This window comes from Ambystoma mexicanum, chromosome 10 (genome assembly GCF_040938575.1).
Source record: "Ambystoma mexicanum isolate Mex_15411 chromosome 10, UKY_AmexF1_1, whole genome shotgun sequence".
NCBI classification, from domain to species: Eukaryota; Metazoa; Chordata; class Amphibia; order Caudata; family Ambystomatidae; genus Ambystoma; species Ambystoma mexicanum.
In genome coordinates, this window is record NC_090932.1 from 1,009,168,536 (window position 1) to 1,009,189,543 (window position 21,008).

General features: G+C 45.9%; 1 protein-coding gene across 1 annotated transcript in view; it reads right to left on the reverse strand.

Annotated features, from left to right (window-relative positions):
* The window catches only part of PSMD2 (proteasome 26S subunit ubiquitin receptor, non-ATPase 2), a 674,802-nt gene that overhangs the window by 555,507 nt on the left and 98,287 nt on the right, over nucleotides 1-21,008 (reverse strand). Inside the window, exons 4-6 of the mRNA XM_069618807.1 lie at nucleotides 13,834-13,955; nucleotides 13,080-13,304; nucleotides 6,432-6,590 (exon numbers count right to left, since the gene is read on the reverse strand). Of these exons, the coding sequence (XP_069474908.1) occupies nucleotides 6,432-6,590; nucleotides 13,080-13,304; nucleotides 13,834-13,955 (506 nt within the window). The remainder of the gene's footprint in view (nucleotides 1-6,431; nucleotides 6,591-13,079; nucleotides 13,305-13,833; nucleotides 13,956-21,008) is intronic.

Here is a 21,008-nt window from a genome sequence, read left to right on the forward strand (position 1 = left end):
TTTCAAGATGGCATTTGAGCCCCCTTTTGTTTAAACAGGTCCCGGTCTTTTTCTGCCATTTCTTTTTGGAAAGGTCCTTCTAGAGTTTGTCTCTGCGCGCCAAACCAGGTTTGGTCCCTTTGTTCCTACGCCTTTGGCGGGCTTCAGGACTCAAGACCGCCTCTGGCACCCGAGTGTCTGGGGTGGCAGGAAGTAAGGGAGGCCCGAAACTCCCTAGGAGACTCAAATGCACTCTGGCATGATTGGCTGGCTGACTGCCCGGCAAGGACAGCCACCCTGCTGGGTGAGTGGCAGCTAGGCTGGAATGAGTGGGAGAAAACTGTTTAAAAGGCGAGTCTCTTGGCTTGGAAAGGAGAGTCGACCACTGGAACGAAAGAACCGAAAACAAGCAGGAAGAGGATGGCTGCTGTAACCCCAGGACCGTTGGTTTGCCCCGGTGAAGCCCTGCTGCAGGTCCGAATCGCCAAGTTCATCTCGACAGAAAAGCCCTTCAAGGACGACTTCTCCCTTTGAGTTGGTGGGACCAATCAACTCGTGAGCCACCTAGACACCATTCTCAGAGCTGGTGGTATTTTCCTCAGAGTGCTGCAGGAAACCGAATAGCCAGGAACAAGGACACCAGTTTGTGTGCTTGACGAGAGCTACTGGAATTGAAGATTTGCCACTTTGCCAGCTTTGTGACCAGTCCCTATGCAGTGCAGGAGTCCCCCAACGTACTCCTCTTGTCCCCACGACTGAGGCTCAGGAATGGCGAGATCTGCAGGAACTGCCAGGAACAGAAGTCTTCAGCTGAATTTTTCTTCAATATAAGGTACTGTGAAAACCTGACCGAGAGAACTTACCTCTCACTGCGAAAGTGCATGAAACATTGGCAATTTGCAGGCCTAGTCAGCTTGTGACCAGACATATGCATCTTTCTTCTATGAACTACTTCTGAGAACCGTGGCAAAGACTTTTGCGTTTAAATATCAGAATCGTTTTTACCTATACAAGACTCTAGCCCATTGACTTAGGGCCTAGCTATTGCACTGAATCAACTCCTATGGTGAACTCAACTATTTTCACTGTTTAAGAATAACTGTAATATTCGTTTTATTATCTTATGCCTTTTTGCTCCTACTTCAAATGCTATGAATGCCATTTTGCTCCTCCTTCAACGCAGTTTAAATGTCACAGCACAAGATACTGTGAAGTACTGTAGTATATTTGTGTGATATTGATAGCCTCCTTTTAGTGAATGTTTTCCAACTGACAGTGTAATAAATTAAGAAGTGTTTTACCAAGAAACCTTGAGTAGAAGTGTCTACCTGAATACTTGTGATGGTAGACCTCTGTGTAACACCCTTACAAGCCCACAGTCCCTCTCGAGATGAGCCTGGCTGCTCAGCTCGCTACCAAAAACTGTGTGGTACAGACGTCTACCAAAAGGATAGTTTTGCTTACACCTGTAGTCATAGTTGTGTGTAGTGGTTCCAGAGGGTACTGCATGCAAACTTTGCCTAACTCACCAGGCTCTGGGTCGGGGTCGTCGTTTTCAGGGTCCCCAGGTCGATTGGAAGGAAGGGCTACAGCAGGCTCAGGTTACACAGCAGGCTCTCCGGTCGCTGGATATTGTTTCAGCCGCGTTTCTTTCATCTTCCTCTTCGGTTCCAGTGGTCGACTTTTCTTCAGCTTCCAGGTTCGCAGCATTTATCAGGAATTAGAACACAACCTCTGCATTCTCTCCCCACATTTTACAAGAAGGACGGTCTGATTTCTAATCAGGACAGGCAGCCCACCCCCCTCCAACTGGGATTTGTCCCCTTTCAAGTCAGGTGTAAGACAAAGGGCTGGGGAGTTTTGGTCCCCTCCCTCACTTCCTGCTCTCACAGACAGACTGGAGCCTGGGTGGGGAGTCCAGGGGACTCCCGCCAAAGATAAAAATCTTTGGAAGGAATTGCCCACCCTGGATAGCAGGGGAAGGAACAAGAAACAAGAAACACACACTAAAATGGCGAAAAAAGAACACGGGCCATTTTGGTAAAAATTGACACACTTAGGACCCTTTACTGCAGCTGTGAAAACAGCCCATGGTAAAAGTGCACCAAATGAATACAAGGTATCACTGCCACCAGCCATTGAAGGTAAGCTTGTCACTTAACAGCATTGTTACAGTTTTCATGTGAAATGAGGTACATTGCATCTCCCCAGCACTCCACATAAGGTGAGGTGTGCTGGTTTCACTTAGCAAAAACGTAAAAGGGATCCAAAGATACTTTCTACCCTTGGGAACTGTAGTTCACCCAAGGTTTAGCAAAAGAAAGTTAAAAGGGAAGCCCCTAGGGCAACCCAGCAACAACAGGCACGTATTGCCAATAAGTTGTTAAAGAGGATAACTTTAAAAAAGACACTATGGACAGTCTAAAAAATGACACCCATAACAAGAGTAAAAGATTATGGGAGTGTGGAAAAATGTTCACACTCACTGAGGTATTATGGAAAAATAATCACACTAATAAAGCAAAAAAGTTCTGGGGTGGACCCAGGTCAGGAAGATTTACCAGTTCTGTGCAAATCTTACCCAACACCCGACAAGTATAGAACGTATACCTAGATGTTCCCTGTAAACCTATCACTTTCCCAAGTAAGGTTTTGTTGTTTGCCACGTAGATTGATGTCAATGATGAGGAGTTTTTAGTATATAAGCTATGTTTTTTATTCAATGCATTGAGTGAGAAGATTGAGCATGTTCGTTGCTGTTCGTAATACTCCCTGTTTTAGATAATCGATATTAAAATAGATGCACTTTGCCAACTTCCTGTGTCAGTTTGATTATTGATGTTGGTGTATATGCTGCATCCCCATTCATCTCAAAGTACTCTTATCTGGGCCTGAAGGGCTTGTGTTGGGCACACAAGTTCAAAAGATGTTAACCATATTTTTTAGAATAATGCATCACACATCTAAGGTAAATAAGAACTTTTTTTTCACTCTTAGAGTTACAGTTACCAACCAACTCTTTACAAATAAGTAACTTTTAAACACTTATTTTCTTTTCTAGGCAAAAGGGATAATCCTTTCAAGTCTTTCCCTTATTCTTGGAGCATGAGTGTTCTCAGTGGCAGAAGGTATCCTCTCTCTTCCCACTCTCTCATTTATTTTTCTGTTATTTGAACTCTGTTTCTTTTGGTTTTGGAGTCTGACAAACTCCATAGGCACATCTGTTTACATTGTAACAGCACCTTCAGTGCAGTGCCACAGAGAAATCCTTTGGATTTCTGCTAAGGTTTAAATACCTTCTCATGGATAACTACTGTTTCCAAGAGTAGTAAAGTGAAATTGACTTTGCTTACTTTTATTTCTTCATAGACCCAGCACACACTATCTTACGATAGGGAGCTGGAGGGGTTACTTAGAATCCCCTTTGTCTATCTTCTCAGGTAACATTTTTATGTTAGCCTTCCTACAATTAATGGCCGGCGGCAGTGGTTTCTATCATGGGCTGCAATTGCAGTGAACCACCCATTTTGTCAAAATGGCCCCAGTCTTCTTTTTTGCCATTTCTTGTTGGCATGGTCCTTCTTAAGATTTACTCTGTGCCAAACCAAGTTTGGTCCCTTTGGTTGTTTTGTCTTTGCAGAATTCACTGGGGAAGACCACATCTGGCTCCAGCGTGTCTGGCGGGGCAGGAAGCAAGGGAGGTGCCCGAAACTCCCTGTGCTTAGTCTGCTTGGTTACAGGAATGCACCCAAAGGTGATTAGCTGGCTGGCTGTACTTGGAGGACAGCCACCCTGCTGTGTGATTGACAGCTAGGCTACGAATGTGGGAGAAACCTGCATAAAAGGCAAGGTCTTTTGGAAAGAAGGTAGAGACGACCACTGGATGAAGGAATCCAGAGAAGAACTTGCTGGACCGTTGCTTTGCCTGATGAAGCCCGGCTACAGTGCTGAAGCTCCGAATTTGCCTCGATTAGAGAAGCCCTGCAAGGGACAACTTCTCCCCTTGGGTTGGTGGGACCAATCGACCCAAAGACGAACTGATCTGGAAATCCTCTCAGAGCTGGCTGTACTTTCATTGCTGCAGCAGAAACCGATTGCCCGGGAGAGGAATACCAGAATCGAGTGCATTGTTTTTAAGTCACAGTCCGAGCTCCAGGAAGATCCTCCGGACTCCCATGAAGCAGGACTGACCAAGCCTGAGCCACCTCAACAGAGTGCTGGACCCCAGATGCGAGGAAAGTCCATAAAGTATAAGAGAACCGCAGTGGTGCTGTTCGTGAGAAGCTGAAACCGCGAGGTATCGCTGATCTCAAGTTTGCCCATTGCTGCCGCCGCCCTTCGAATCATAGTGCAGGAGTCCCCAGACGTCCTTCCTCTTGTCCCCACGACTGAGGCCCAGGAACAATAGGATCTGCAGACCACCACAGGAACAGAAGCCAGCTGGAACCAATTTCTTCAGACTTAAGGTTCTGTAAAACTAAGGGGTACTTACCTCTGGTTGTGTAGCATTGCTCTTAGTTTAGACTTGCTTTGGCTGCCACTTGCAGCTTTGCCCATCACATGCATCCCAGTTTGTGGCCGAACAGTGATTTCTTTTTCAACAAAAACTCCCTATAACATTATGCAATACTTTTTACTAACCTTCAAGAAGAGCTCCAGCTCCCCTAGACTTTGCTCCAGTAACAATGGCTGTCCTGGCTACCTGAAGACTAACCTCTGACTGTTTCGATCTGTCCCTCCAGAACGTCACACATTCTTTACTTGTGTAGCTGGGAAAGGGTTAATCTACATTGCATTGGAGGGCTCAAAAGTACTTAGCCGTTTGAGAAACCTAACCGTTGTTTCTTCCCTATAACCTTTTCATTTTAACACCAAACTCAGTATTCCTCTAAATGTACCAGTGATGTATCAATGTCCACAGTGTCCTAGTTATTTAAGTCACCTCAGGGTGTAGGAAGTGTCTGTGTGCCATCCCAAATGGGCATCTACTGATTTAGTGAAACTGAAAGTGTATATTTTTGAAGTATATTTTGTTACATATGTTCTCCCTTCTAAAGAAGGCTTATTCAAACTGACTGTTAAATTAATAATTGTTTAATCAAGAAACCTCGAGTGTAAGTTTTATTTGGATACTTGTCACTGTGAAAGTCTATGTTCCAACCCTACAGCTCACATTGACCCCTCTTGAGAGAAGCCTGGCTGCTCAACACGCTACCAACTTGTGTAGTAAATGCTTATGCCAAAGGTTGGGTTAACTATTGCCAAGAGGACAAGGCTTGTGCAGTCTGCCACAGGGTACTGCATACAAACTTGCCTAACCGATAGTATGAAGGACTGATCAGTTCACCCATACCAGAATGGGCAAAAGGCCAGGGGAGAAGCTCCAAAAAAAAGAAAAAAAAAAAAAAAAAAAACACCACATCTATACCTTTTTATACTGAAACCTACTGGAACCTGTTAGGGTGCCCAGAATTTCAGTAATTAAAGTCATGAAAAGTGGCGGGGCAACCATTTCCAGTGATTCTTTTTCTCATGAGGGTAGATACCTGACCCAGTTGGAAGTGGGGCTAATTGCGGACCAGAATCATTGTCCACAGTTGCTGCCCGAGTCACAATACACCTCTTATAATCACAGGAGGACATCTGTGCAGAGGCACCTTAAACTAAGCAACATGCGGCTAACATTACTACATCTCACCTACCAGTCTGTTCTCGTCACAATATGCTTTGGGTAGGAACTGGAACTCCTAGTTACCATAAGCCCTAGTAGTCCGTTTGTCATCAATACATAATGATGTCCGATATCTTTCCTGGGGGCCTCAACCATGTCTAGTCACATGCGTGCCCTCTCTAGGGACCTCCCTTATTAAGCCTTGAAACGCACAACAGCGGTTTTCCAGTCACTGCATGCTTGGAATCTCCATGCCCCAGTAGGGGAGGGGAGGGGAGGGGAGAATCAGAGATTCTCCATAGTCAGGGATTTTGTTTACAGCATCACTCACCTAATAAACAGAATGTTCTCCTTCACTGCCTTAAAACACACTTGCCCCAGCTTCCCAGTTAGGAGTCCACAAAAACAAAAATCAGTGGCTCAGTCAACTAGAAGTCACAGGGAACCAGTGGAACCTCAATGGAGGCACCAGGTTGCCATCTACTGCCAAACCAATGGCAAACCAATGCCACTATATGTGTAGAGCCACCCACCCAATGAACAACCAGCATATCACATCACACCATGAACTACTGCTCTGAAATCCTAACCCCCTTAGATCCCATGTAGCTCTTTACCAATGTACGGACCAGATAAATAGGACAAAGCAAATATACAAAAACTCCAGCAAAAAAAAAAAAACCAATTTGAATTCTGATTGCAAAGTCAAATAATTTTGCATTTAAGGACAAAAAGGGCAGATCCACAAAACAATCAGTTTATTCTAGTTCAGTATACTCACACATCTTTGCAGGATGTGAAAATATCCTCCACCAGCTCCATGTCATTGAGGATCAGTGCCAGACGCAGTGCTTCAGGGTAGCGGTTAAACCGGCGGAAGATTCCAAGGGCACAGCGCAGCAAGGCAGAGTTCTCTGGCTCCGGCACGTAGCTCACACAGCTGGGCAAGAGAATGAGAGAAGACCTCAGTGAGAAAGAGCAAGAGAAAGGGTAGACACAAAAGTCCACAACCGTTTGTGTTAGGCAAGAATTGATTTAGTAACCCTGTGGGAGACTACACAACACTTGTCCCTCTTGGTATTAGGTAACCCACCTTTTGGTATAGGCCTGTACTACACAAGTTGTAGTGTAACTGAGCAGCCAGGCTTATCTCAAGAGGGGTAAGTGTGAGATGTAGAGCTGTAGCAAAGAAATCCACAAATAGAAGTAACCAAGTCACACACTCAAGGTTTTAGTATGTATTTAACATCAGTTTTTTAAATAAGCATGCTTTAAAAAGGGCAATATAGGTAACACTCAAATATACTTTAAAATACTTTTCCAGATTCAACACAAAAAGGTAGTATATGCTCTTTGTAGATGCTTTTACACACTTCCTACACCCTGAGGTGACTTCACTAACTAGGACAGAAATGGCATTTATATATCGCTAATACACTTTGTAGAAAGGAAAGGTTAAGCGAAACACGTTCTCGGAGCATGTGAGCACTTAAATCTTCCAATGAAGTCTAGACAAAAACCTTTCCTAGCAATAACAGTTTAAAACCAAGTTTTCACCTCTGAGGGACAGTAAATATCAAAGTCAAGTGGACTAGAAGAGTCTGCAAGGAGCCAGGACAGCCAGTCAATTGGAGAACAGTCTATGGAGCTGAGGCACTTTTTAGATAAAGTCTTGCAGAAAGTCAGTTTGTTGAAGAAAAATCACTGTAGCGTCACAAGCCGTTACACTTGTGAAGGGTAGATCTAGCAAAGTAGCTACTGCAAGTCTCAAATGAGAAGAGCAAAACTAAAGAAACTGAGGTAGGTACCCCAAGTCAGAACCGGACCGTTGATTAGAAGAAGAATGGTCTAGCTGGCTTCTGTCAGGTTGCAGTGATGCTGGGTTCCCGGGCCTCAGTCATGGGGACAAGGGGGAGGACACCAGTGGCATCAATTCGGAGGTCGACGGCAGCTAAGGGCTCTTTTCAGATCAGCGGTACTTTCCGGTTTCAGCACTCGGTAAGCAGCACCAATGCAGATCTTGGACACGGGTTGGACTTCCTTGAGTCCTGCACTCTGGTGAGGGGACTCAAGTTCTGGTCGTCCAGTTTCTGGAGGGTCCTGTGGAGACTTCTGCAGCTTCTGGCTGGATTGCAGACGTTGCACTCTACTACCGATTTCTCAACCCATGGCACTCTGTTCCTGCAGCAGCAAACAAGTACAGGCATTCGGGGAAGATGGTTCAGTGGAGTTAGTCTCAGGGTTAGTTGGTACCACTAACCCAAGGGAAGAAGTTGTCAGTCAGAGCTTCTCTTGTCGATAAGAAAAAAGGAGTTTCAGCACAGCAGCAGGGCTTCACCGGGCAATGCAAAGGTCCAGGAGGATGCAGCAAGCTTCTTTCATGGTTTCTTTGTCGGGTGTTCTTCCCAGTGGTCGACTCTGCCTCTAGTCCCAAAACCATCGCCTTTTAAGCAGGTTTCTCCCATTCATGCACAGCCTAGCTGTCACTCAAACAGCAGGGTGGCTGTCCTGGACAGAAGGACAGCCAGTCAATCAGGACTGGTTGCATTCAGGCACTCCTAGAGATAAAGGACAGGGGGGTTTTGGGAACCTCCCTCTCACTGCCTGCCCTTCCAGACACACTGGAGCCAGGGGCAGGTTTCATTTTGGAAGCCCGCCAAAGGCAAAACAAACAAAGGGCTCAAACCTGGCTTGGCCCGCAGAGTAAAACCCAAGAAAGACCTCACTAACAGAAAATGGCAGAAATAAAGACCGGGGCCATTTTGACAAAATGGTCATCCCTGGGTGCTACACTGCAGCTGAGGATTCAGCCTGCGGTAAAAAAGCACAATGGTAGGAAAATTAAACCACTGCCATCAGCCATTTAAAGTAGTGTGGGTCACATAAAAAATGTTACATGGGAAAGTAGGATAAGGGGCTACCAACTAACCCCCCACTACCCCATTAAATAGGGTGTGCTGGACCTCAAAGAGAAAAAGTAAAGTCAATTTCACTTTACTATTCTTGGAAACAGTAGTTCACAAAAGAAAAGGTAGTTAAATCTTATGAGAAGTCTAAAGTATTTCTCTCTGAAGGTGCTGTGTGTCACCATACAAAATGAAGATGCCTATGGAGTTGGTCAGACTCCAAAAACAAAGGAAACACAATTTAAAACACATGAGAGAGTGAGGAAAAAGGGCAGACTTACTGCAGGAATAAAATTCAAAAGTCCTAAAGTCCAGCACAAGAGCTGGGGGTCTCCAAGGTTGAAAGGAATTAGCACAGAAATGAGTATTCTCCCCAACAGTTTGTACAACACAATTTGCACCTTTATAGCCATAGGATGAGCCAAACAGATAGTTAATCTTAAAAACGTGTTAATGGTTAACTGAGGAACTGCTCAGAAACATGTTGAGTCCTGTAAGTTTAAATGAGGAACAGAAAGTCATTGATGTGGTCACGGGATTAATACTAAAATGCAGTGACTATTATTTGAAATATAACACTCAGAGATACATTTTCAATACACCCCAACATGAATTGACAATGCATGGTGGTGGGAAAGTAGGAAATCCCTCATTGTCCAAGTTTGTGGGTGTTAGTGGAGTTTTCCTAAAATCTGCTTGAGGTAAGACTTCATAAAACTATCCCTTGGTATACAGGTCCCCAACTTTAAGTATAAGTCTGTACTACGGAAATGTCTTTGCACAAGTTCACAGAAGTAGTTTGTAGGAAGAAGAATCATATATTGGGTCACATGCTGATTAGGCCTGTGAGTTGCAAAAGTTTCAAGCACTTTCACTGTGAGAGGTAAGTACTCGGTCTTGTTTTACAGTACCTTCCAATGAAGAAAAAAAAAATGAAGAGGCAGCTGATGACTTCTGTTCCTGGCAGTTCCTGAAAATCTCGCTGTTCCTGGGCCTCAGTCGTGGGGACAAGAGTGAGGACGTCGGGAGACTCCTGCACTGCACTGGGACAGTCAAAAAGGTAGCAACTAGCAAATTTCAATTTCAGTGGCTGTAACACACACAAACTGGTGTCCCTCTCCCTGGTTCTACGTTTCCTGCAGCAGCTCTAAGGAAATTCAACCAGCTCTGAGATTGGTGTCCAGGTGGCTTACTTTTGAGTCGATTGGTCCCACCAACTCAAAGGTAGAAGTCGTTCTTGCAGGGGCTTCCTGTCGCGACCCTCGCCCAAAACCCCCTCTGGCAAACCCATTGGCCAGGTGGAGTCAGGACTCGGGCCTCTAGAGCCTGGCATCCTCTTCAAAAGCCCTCATGGGGCCAGTCCTGGCTCATACACCATGAAAAACAATGTGCTTGGGAACTACTTTATTTTATTGTCAGCCAACATGGAGGCATCCACATAGCTTGGTTCCTAAGAACCAAGCTATGCGGTCTAGTGTTTTGGGTGTGGTAGCCTAGGGACTACTTTACCTGGACTATTTTGTTGGGGCTATTTAAACCACACCCGAGCAAGACAACACGCTTTGCGTTACTTTGCAGCTTGCAACGTGACGCTCACCATGTCCAGATATTCCCTCGAACCTCAGAGAAGCAGCACCTGCAAGGAGACAAAAGGAACATCATTAGCAACAGCATCTTACCTGCAGTCTTCATCTTTAAACACTCGCAGCTACTGAGAACAGCTTCCACAAATCTGCATCCCTCCCGGACAGAACGACCTGAAAGAGGAAGATAGAGGCAACATTAAAGAAAGCAGTAGAGACATTTACAAATTGCTCAAAAGGCTTACCTGGCTGGTCGCCTCTCAGCTGGCACCACTCCGGACATTCCACTCGCGCTTAACACTGCGACCTACAAGGAAGGAAAACACAGGTTAGCAAAGGCAAGACTTTGCAGCGCTGCGCATAGTGCTTACTTACCGCATCATAGAGCTCTTAATGCGCAATCATTTACCAGTGGGGCTCAACCAAGCCAGTTCGCCGTGCTGAAGTTCAGCATACCTAAGGGAGAAGAAAAGACATTTTAAACAAAGAAAGGCATGCAGGATAGCAACAAAACTAAAGAACAGAAATAAGACTTACCTGAACAATATCAAATGGGCCGGTGTCAGTTAAGTAACTGGACCGCACTCGCCCATGAAAGACAACGCGCCCCTGCAAAGAAGGCAGGACGGAGAGCATGCCTAATTCTACCACAAGGTGAGGAGAAGGCGCCAGAGGGACTGAAAGCATACAGGGGGAGGGGGGGCGGGGTGTGGGGTGGACGGAGGATACTTACCCCAGTCGGACAGTCTTGAACACAGTCCTCCTGTATTTTCAGGCAGAACTTTAGAACTTTCCCCACAGACCACATCAGGGCAAAGCTGAGAAGCTTACCAGCGAGTAACCCGGCTGGGTGGCGTCCCTGTGGATACCAGGTGAGCGTAACACTTCTCTGTCGATGTGAACTTGGCAATTCAGACCTGCAGCAGGGCTTCACCGGGCAAACCAACGGTCCAGGAGTTGCAGCAGCCGTCCTCTGAAAGCTCTTATTTGGTCCCTTCGTTCCAGTGATCGACTCTGCCTTCCAAGCCAATAGACTCGCCTTTTATTCAGTCCTCTCCCATTCATTCCAGCCTAGCTGTCACTCACCCAGCAGGGTGGCTGTCCTTGCCGGACAGTCAGCCAGCCAATCACAGAGTGCATTTGTGTCTCCTAGGAGACTAAGCACGGAGTTTTGGGCACCTCCCTCACTTCCTGCCTACCGCCAGAGGCGGTCTTCACTCCTGAAGCACGTCAAAGGCGTATGAACAAAGACTAAACCTGGTTTGGCGCGCAGAGAAAAACTCGAGAAGGACTTTAACACAAAGAAATGGTGAAAAAAGAAGACCGGGACCTATTTTAACAAAGGAGGCTCAGGCGCCATCTTGAAAAACATGGCTCGTACGATTTAACGTTACCGGATAACAGATAGTTCGCGGTCAGGAAAAATCATTGTAGTTTGTTGTAAAACCACTGCCACCAGCCATTCTGAGAGGAAAGGGTAACATTTGACTGCTAAATGAGTATCTAGACACTGGGGATACTAAGTAACCACTCCAGCACTCTATTGTAAGATAGGGTGTGCTGGGTCTAGGAATTTAAAAGACTAGTAAAGTCAACTTCACTTTACTTACTCTGGGAAACAGTTTATCCCAGAGAAGGTATTTAAACCTTGGGAAAGCCTGAAAAGGCTTTCCTGCGCCACTGCACTGAGGCTGCTGTGTGACACAAATGAAAAGATGATGCCTATGGAGTTGGTTAGACTCCATAACTAAAAGGAAATACCGAGGGAAAACACATCAAAATACATAAGAGTGGGAAAAAAGAAAATCAAGTCCTCAAAATCCAGCAAGGCACATTTAGGATAATTCTACCCAACACTCCTCAGCGTGAGAACGCCCACTATAGTTTGAACCACCTACAGCACAGCAACTTCACGGTACTCTGCTGATTATCCTTTCCCCCCCCCGGGGGGAGGCAGGGGGTTGGGGGGGGCGGAGTCAGCGTGTTGTACCTCCAGAACACCAACTTCTCTAGGCTTCAATGACTCAAACTAATCGGAAGGCATACATGGGCACACAAAGACCTACCAATGTCACATTCCCTTCCTCTGTAGCCACAGTGCTGTACCTAGCCCCTTCATCCGGTTATCTCCTACAGGTCACCCCCGGTCTAATAAGTCATCCCAACCTCCCGCTCGAACAAGCCAAACACATACAATTCTGATTAACATTCTAGCCCCATAACCTCGTCCCTTAAAGCCCAACTCTGTAAAACACCTTTCTTCGATACATCCTCTCTAAGAAAAGTAAGAAAAGTAAACCCCCATATGGTCAGCCCTTGTTCGCATCCACATCAGCCTCAACAGGGATAGATTTAAACTCCTCCTCCAATCGTTATGCATCCCAGAAATTTTACCCTTTCCAGATAACTAAGCTTGGCCGGCGGCAATAACCATGCCTTCACCCCATGCGCAAGAAACAAATATGTTCAAATTTGGTTAAAGGTCACGCTAATACGCCCCATGAAACTCACAAAGAAACAATGCTATGTTCCTCAAGTCAAACCCATGCACAGCAGGGAGAAAATGGCGAAAGCATGAATTAAAATAATGATGCTTATGAAGGAACACGCAGAACACCTGTTTAATAGCAAACAACCACAGTGCTGGTGTAAACCGATTTGTTCATAAAATTCTAAAGGCAACCAAGATGCTCAGTTAGTTGGGGGTCAAAGACCATTTTAAGGCCTGAAACAAAACTATTGATTATGTGTAGTTCCATTGGGAGGCAATCATGGTTAAGATGTCTGATCACTTGTGGTAAGCATCGTATTCTGCCTTTGTGTATGTACTCACATTGACGAACCTTATTTTGATTACCTAGTTTTCAATTCTCATTTAACCAGATAAAATCATGTTGCAGGGGAAGTCAAATATTTCAAAGGCACTGCTTGGATACTCACCTTGTTAGGTAAAGACATACTTTAGCATAGGCGTTGTCATCAATGTACTTTTCCAACATGTCCATCTGTTCAATCTCCATGAGGAGGTCACAAGCTTCATGCTCTGCGTTGTGTGCCATGTTGTATGGTATTATCTCCTTTACCAATGTCAGCAAGGCATCCCGCTGGGACTTTTCTGCTTCGTCTATCTCCTGCCACTCTTTAGCAACCTCACCGGAGAGGTGCCTGCAAGACAAAAGAAATGAGCCTTTCAAATAGAAACTACAGTAGAATTGGCACAGTGGTGTGCAATTTACTTTGACAGTCAGAATACAAAACGCAAGCTGGTACCCCTGAGCTGACCCCACTGAATTACCAGACTTTCATTCACTTTTTAAAAGAGCAACATCATTCAGTAATTCGTATCTGACTAAACAACAAGGCTAACGTGCAATAAGTATCCTGTTTAAAGTATCACTTTTGTATACTCAACCCACGTTCGGTCACATATCTGAATAACCAGAGCAATGTAGAAATGGAATGTTGTATATATTTACAATTTAGTGCTTGGGTCAAACATTTTTTTTAATCCCTTAAGGAATACAGTGACAATCTCACTCCCACAGCTAATAAGATACATCAAGTCTTGGAAATTTAAAAGAAAACTTAAGTAATAAAAAGTGGCAAATGTTACAGACTTCATCAATTCAGGCCAATGTAGCAGTATTGCTGGTGCAAACATGTGCTTTCAGACCTTATCCTGCTACCCACTCACCGGACATATTCATGGCCCCACGATGACAATTCCTCTTGGGATCCCAGCAGTCGGTACTTCAGACATTCTCTCTCACCACTCATCGTCATGGCTAAGACAGAGATGATGTCCGCTGAGAAGCGCTAATGATAAAAGATTAGTGAAACAGGTCATAGTGAGATTGTATAAAAAAACAGCACAGTTCCAAACAGTGCATTTCAGTGACAGAGGTTGCATGGCACACTAAGCCTGGGACAACAAACAAAAATACCAGAGGATCCAAATCACATTATCAGGTTAGAACTGCATTTTTCTTGGGGTCCCCTAAAGTTTTTGGTTGCTTCGATTAATTTGTTTCCAATTCACTCATGGCCAGGGTTAGGACTGGATTTCCATATTCTGGCCTGGTGGACAGCTGTACAGCACAGGGTTAGTAGCCCGATTTCACCTGCTTCATATTACATCAAGCTACTGGCACATGCACGTCCTTTTATCTCTAGAAAAAAAATATAGAGGTACTTGCCAGGACCCTTATGGGATCCAGACTTGATTATTGTAGTAGCTTGTTAGTGGGACCTTATTTCGGATGCGAGAAGGAGCCTTCACTGGCTCCCCATGAAAGCCGGAATCATCTTTCGAATTCTAATCACTCACAAATGCCTTAAAAGTACAGCACCAACCTATCTAAAAGAAGTCTTAGAAGTGAAATCTAATTCACACAACACCACCATGAGATAAAAAATTCCGGCTTGCAGATTGTCTCACGAAGAAAGGAGCTTTCCTTATGGTAGCCCCCTCTGTGTGGAACACAATTCCTGTGAACCTTGGAGAAGAAATGTCTACATCCGGTTTCAGGAAGAATTTAAAGACCTGTTTAATTAGATCTCTTTTTCTGATCTCCTGTTCTCACTTTTTTTATCATCGTTAACCTCTTGCCTAACTAATGGTATCCCTCTGTGTATTGTCTTAATCTGTGTCCCGTGTCATCGCCCTTTAGCCTTCGTGTCAGTGGTGAGCAATACAAACAAACAAACAAACAAATAAATAAATAAATAAATAAATAAATAAATAAAGTAAAGGCCAACCTAGTTTAGTGATGGGGACAACTCTGGGAGTTGTAGCCAAACAAGTTCAAGGTAGCAAGCAAGTGATCAAGCCCAAGTACGAGGCAGGGTGAGCGTGGTAAGGGGCCCTCAATGAGTAAAAAGTGAAAAATCCCGTTGCCCTGATGCTCCATCACTATGACTGTATATATGTACATTTAGGTTGTCAATTGCTCCGTGTAGATACCTCTTCATGAGACAACTGATTTTTTTTTTACATAGTATTGCTTATATTGTATATTTCTATAACACATAGAAATACATACCAAACCCCTACAAAGGAATGTAAGCATTAGTATGCAGCACTAGAGGTCCATAGAGATACAACACCAATGCTAAAAGTCCATCCTGAAGATTTATTATTGTTATTATTCCTCCCTCCTTCCCTCCTCCCTCCTCCCATCTCCTATCTCCTCAAAGCAGGTTCTCCCCTGCTCAGCAAGGACCACATTGACACCCTTACTGCAGCATTGGCCGTTTTCTGCAATCACTCCTTTGCCACTGGAACCTCCCCTTTAGCACTCCCATGTGTACCCCCTTCTAAAGAAGCCATCTGCCGATCCTTCCTCTCCGGCTAACTATCGTCAGATCCTCATCACAACTTTCCTGGGCAAACTCCTGGAAAAGCTGACCATCTCCCAGCTTAATCTGCACACTGAATGTGTTGGTTGTCTCCACGACCACCAGTCTGGTTTCAGGGCTGCAAGAAGCAGGGAAACCGCTCTCCTGAACACTCATGAAGACCTGCTCTCTAACCTTGACTCTAACCTTCCTTTTGTCCTCATTCTCGATCTTTCTTCTGCTTTGTGTACGTCAACCATGCCATCCTGCTCAATCGCCTCCGTAATAACCAGGGTATCAACGATCAGGCCCTGGCCTGCCTCACCTCCTTTCTCACTGATCAACGCTCTCAGGTCGAACTGAGGTATTTCCTCTCTCATCTCTCTCTACTTGTGTTGTTCCCCAGAAGGTCTAACCTTCCTCTCTGGCACTGCTTGCCCACCGCATCGCTATTTTCTGCTCCAATATTCACTGTTATGCAGATGACACCCAGCTCTATTTCAGGCTCCCCTCAGAAGCCTCTTCCCCTGCTCTCATACCAGACTCTCTGTACGAATATATAGGATTCATTACTCACCGTAATCGTATTTTTGATGCTTGTATCTGCTTAGATTCACATGCTGTGCATAGGCTGACATCTAGTGGAAGCTGCGGAGTATTACAGTTTGTTTTTCGAAACTCGAAAATGGGCGTTGACACAGGGCGTGCCAGTAATACTATCCCTAGTGTGACGTCCACTGTACCCATGATCCCTCACACGTCTAGGTCCCTCAGATTGTATTTTTTCTGAAATGAGGTAGCATGAGGAGTAGCGCAAGTACAGATTATCCAAACAGACAGATAGAAAAATAAGACTACAAGCATCCATGTGCCTTCTCTCAGAGGGGAGGAAGGGTGGGTCGCATGTGAATCTAAGCAGATACAAGCATCAGAAATACGATTATGGTGAGTAATGTATCCCTTCTGAGGCTTGTGGAATCTGCTTAGATCACATGCTGTGCACAGATTAGCGAGCAGTGTTAGAAGGAGGTGGGATGTGGGAAGGGTCATGAGCAAATAAATGTCTAAGAACCGCTTGTCCCACTTGAGTATCTGTCTTGTAATGAGCGTCAATGCAGTAGTGCTGAGTAAAAGTGAATAGAGCTCCAAGTAGCTGCTTTGCAAATGGTGTCAAGGGGTACATTTGCAATGAAAGCCAGAGTGGCCCCAATGCCTCTTGTAGAGTGGGCTCTTGGCGTGAAAGGCAGAGTTTTTTCCACAAAGGGAGTAACACAGCGGGATACAATTTGTAATCCACTTAGAGATGGTACCTTTAGAGACGCAATCTCCCTCTCTGCCTGTAGCTACGGAGACAAACAGTTGGTCTGTTTTCCTTAGCGGCCTGGTCTTGCCTACATAGTATAGGACTGCCCTACGCACATCTAGGGTGTGTAGTTTCACCTCAGCAGAGCTTTGGGGTTCTTGGAAGAAAGCCGGAAGCTCAATGGACTGGTTAACATGGAATTTAGAAATAAACGTAGGTGAAAACGAAGGGTGTGTTCGTAAAACCAGCTTATCTTTATGAACAGTAAAGAAAGGATCCTGCACTGACAGAGCCTGAATTTCACTGACCCTTCTTATCGATTTAATGGTTACTAAGAAGGCAGATTTATAGGTCAGGTGTTTGAGACTGGCTTTATGCATGGGTTCAAAGGGTGGGCCTATGAGTTTAGCAAGCACCACATTAATGTCCCATCCTGGTGGTGGGTTAGAAATTGGAGGGTGGCGTCTCTTTGCCCCTTCCATGAAGGCTTTAACCACTGGTACTTTCCACCACGATATTGTTATGGGAGGTGTGTATGCTGACAGAGCTGCCAGATGTACCTTTAGTGAATTAAATACCAACCCTGCATCCAGCAGGTGGAGCATGTAGGTGACAATAGTGGAAGGAGTGCAATCAACTGGGTTGATTTGCTTATTCTGGCACCAGATAACAAATCTTTTCCATTTGTCAAAATAGCAGTGCCTAGTGTTGGGCTTCCTGGATTCCTTTAGGATGTCCATGCACCTCTGTGGTAAATTGAGATGGCCAAACTCTGACTTCAGGAGCCATGCTGCCAAGTTCATTGAGCCGAGTTGAGGATGCACTGTTTGACCTTGGTGCTGTGATAGTAGGTTGTACCAGCACGAGAGTCTGATTGGTTCGCACGTTGCTAGCCTGCGCAGGTGTGGGAACCACGGTTGTCTCGCCCACATTGGAGCAACTAGGATGAGTGTCATCGATTCCCTGTGTATCTTGTTGACCGCCTTCCTTAGAGGAGTGGTGGAAAAGCGTAAGCAAACATCCCTGACCAGTTTGTCCACAGGGCGTTCCCCTTGGAGCCTGGCAGGGGAAACCCGGATGCGAAGTATGGGCATTGTCTGTTTTCGCTTGAGGCGAATAGGTCTATAGTGGGGAAACCCCACTGTGAGAAGATGTCTTCTACGACTTCTCTGTGTAGAGACCACTCGTGTTCGCTTGGGAGAGGATCTCTGCTCAAGGTGTCTGCTAGAGAATTGAGATCCCCTGGAACATGTTGCAATGACAGGTAAATGTTCCGTCTGAGTGCCCATATCCAAATTTTTTGGGAAAGCTTGGACAGATTTGGTGAACGAGTCCCTCCCTGCTTGTTTAGGTAGAACATCGCTGTCGTGCTGTCTAAGATCTGCACTGATAGGTTTAACAGGTGGGGCTCAAACGCTCGAAGCGCTCTGAATAATGCCAGAAGCTCTAGAAGATTGATACGATTCTTGGCCACTGTGCGAGACCAGAGACCCTGAGCTGTGTGGTGAAGGAGGTGTGCTCCCCACCCTGACAGGCATGCATCTGTAGCGACTACGGCCTGTACTTCTGGATCATAAAAGGGTTTCCCCTTTGATAGGTTCTCTCTTGTCCACCAGTGAAGACATAGTACCAGAGTTTGAGAAACGACCACTAGATCGTCCCACTGACCACTTGCCTGAGACCACTGTTTCGCCAACCATTCTTGCATGGGGCGCACGTGGGGGACCAGGTAAATACATGCCACCAACATGCCTAGCAAACGCATCGCTTTGCGCACCGTTATCTGGCGCCCAGACTGATAGAGGAATCTGTAGTAGTATATTCCGAATTCTTTCCTCTGATGGAAAGGCCAACCCCTCTTGAGTGTTTAGTACAGCTCATAGGAACTGTTTGGAGGTGCTTGGCACCAGGCTTGATTTTTTTCTCGTTTATGGAGAAACCCAATTCGAAGAGGAGGTCGATCGTTCTTTGAATGTTTGAACTGCAAATTGCTGGGGTCTCCCCCGTGATGAGCCAGTCGTTCAGGTAATGGTACACTGGGATTGCCTCCCTGCGTAGGTGTGCCGCCACCACCGCCAGAACCTTGGTGAATACCCTTGGAGCCAACACTATACTGAAGGGCAGCACCTTGAACTGGTAGTGCTGACTGCCCACCTTGAAGCGCAAGAATCTTCTGTGCACTGGGAACATGGAAATATGAAAATAGGCATCTTTCATGTCCAATGTTGCCATGTAATCCCCTTTTTTAGGAGGGGGATTACCACTTGGAGAGTAGTCATGCGAAACTTTTGGGGCTTAACATGCTTGTTTGCAGGGCGTAAGTCTAAGACTGGGCGCATTGTTAGATCTTTTTTTGGCACAAGGAAGTAGGTTGAATAAATACCCTTGTTTACCCGTTTGCCCAGGACAGGTTCTATCGCATCCTTTTCTAGAAGATTGACAATCTCCTCGAGGAGGATCTTCTGGTGGTCCAAGGAATGTACTTTGTCGTGGGGGGTGGTTTCAGGGACGCTCGAGCAGTTCTATGCAGTATCCTGGGGACACTGTGGACAGCACCCATCTGTCTGATGTGATCCCTTCCCAAGCTTGGGTGAAGTTGGTAATGCGCCCCCCTACTGGAGATGCGTGGGAAGGGACCCCGATCTTGGCGTCACTGTTTTGCGGGAGGCATGCTGCCTCTGCTGGGGCTGCCTTTTCCCTTACCACGGCCCCTCTTGTTTCCCCTGTTATAACTTTGGGTAGACTGCTGGTTATTACCCCATGATGTACCTTGCCCCTGAGAATAGTTGGAGCCTCTTTGTGAATTTTGGCCATGTGGGCGACGAAAATTGCCATTCCCTCTTTGATTAGGGGGCTTGTTGGTCAACTGTCCCAGGGATTTCAGAGTCTCGTACTCGTCTTTGGCATTTTTTAATGCGTACTCTACCGCCTTGCCAAACAGCAGATTAGGCTCCACCGGCATGTCGATTAAGGATGCTTGTGTCTCAGGTTTAAACCCTGACTGTCTTAACCAAGCATGCCTCTTAATGACAGTGCTCTCTGCCATTAGCCTGCTGGCGTTATCCGCGGCATCAAAGGTTGCCTTAAGGATGCAACTGGACACGGCTCTCCCCTCCGACGCAACCTGTGCCAATTGGCCCTTTAAAAGGTTCCGGTGCGGAGTCGATAAGTGCAGCAACTTGCTCCCACTGGTGGCAGTTGTAACTAGCCAGCAGAGTGGTGGAGTTGGCAATCCTTGCCTGGTAGGCGGAAGTGGAGGCTACCTTCCTTCCCAACCGTAGATCTTCTTGCTCTCTTTGTCGGGGGGAGCCTCAGACGAAGATAGGGGCGTTCCCGCCCTCTTCTGGGTATTGGTCACTACCAGGGAGTCAGGTTTCAGTTGCCCCTTTATGTAAAGCGGGTCCAGTAAGGCTGCCCTGAACAATTTTTCGATTTTGGGGTTTACCGCCCCGGTGAGGTTAGGATTGATAAAGGAAGGATCAATTCTCCTTTTGTATAGTATAGACTTGAGAATAGGGATGGCCTGGGCAATGGCTCTCTTTTCTCCTACTAGTTCCGTGGCAAAGTTTCTCTCCTCCTGTGCTCCCTGGGTGTCTATGCGGAAGTGTTCAGCCGCTCTACAGAAAATCTCATTTAGTAGAGGTTGGTTGTCGACTGGAGAGTCGGTAACCTGAGGTTCTTTGGCTAGCGGGGAGTCTACTCTGTAGACTTCTGGGTCATCTTCCTCTTGGTCCTCGTCATCCCCATAATAGTCCACCCCAGTTTGGTGGTCCAACGTTACCAATTCTGGATTCTCATCTTGTAGTGGATCCTGACTATACTGAGTGTATGGCTGAACGTAGAAAGGGTCAGAAGACCGTCCTTGCGTTGGTGCCTCAACTCGAGGTTTCTTACCGGGGGTAGCGGGTCCCTAGACCCTGAGGGAGTAGCCCGGTCAGGGGTATAGGAGAGGAAGTGATCTGGGTTCTTGGCATAGAAGTCCGCTAGGGATGACATTCTAGAGATAACTGTCTATATCCTCACTGGACCATTCTTTGGAGCTGGGGATTACCTTTTCCTGGGAGTGTTTCCCTGCTATGACTGGACCGGACCTATGGGCTTGTGCAGGGGTCTTGGCTAGCTGTTTATGAAAAGACTTAGCACTGTCTTTATGTAGCAGAGGTGTAGAAGAAGGCTGAGAAGGTTTCTTCTGCCGTTTACCCACCTCCCCATGAGTGGAAGAGTACTTC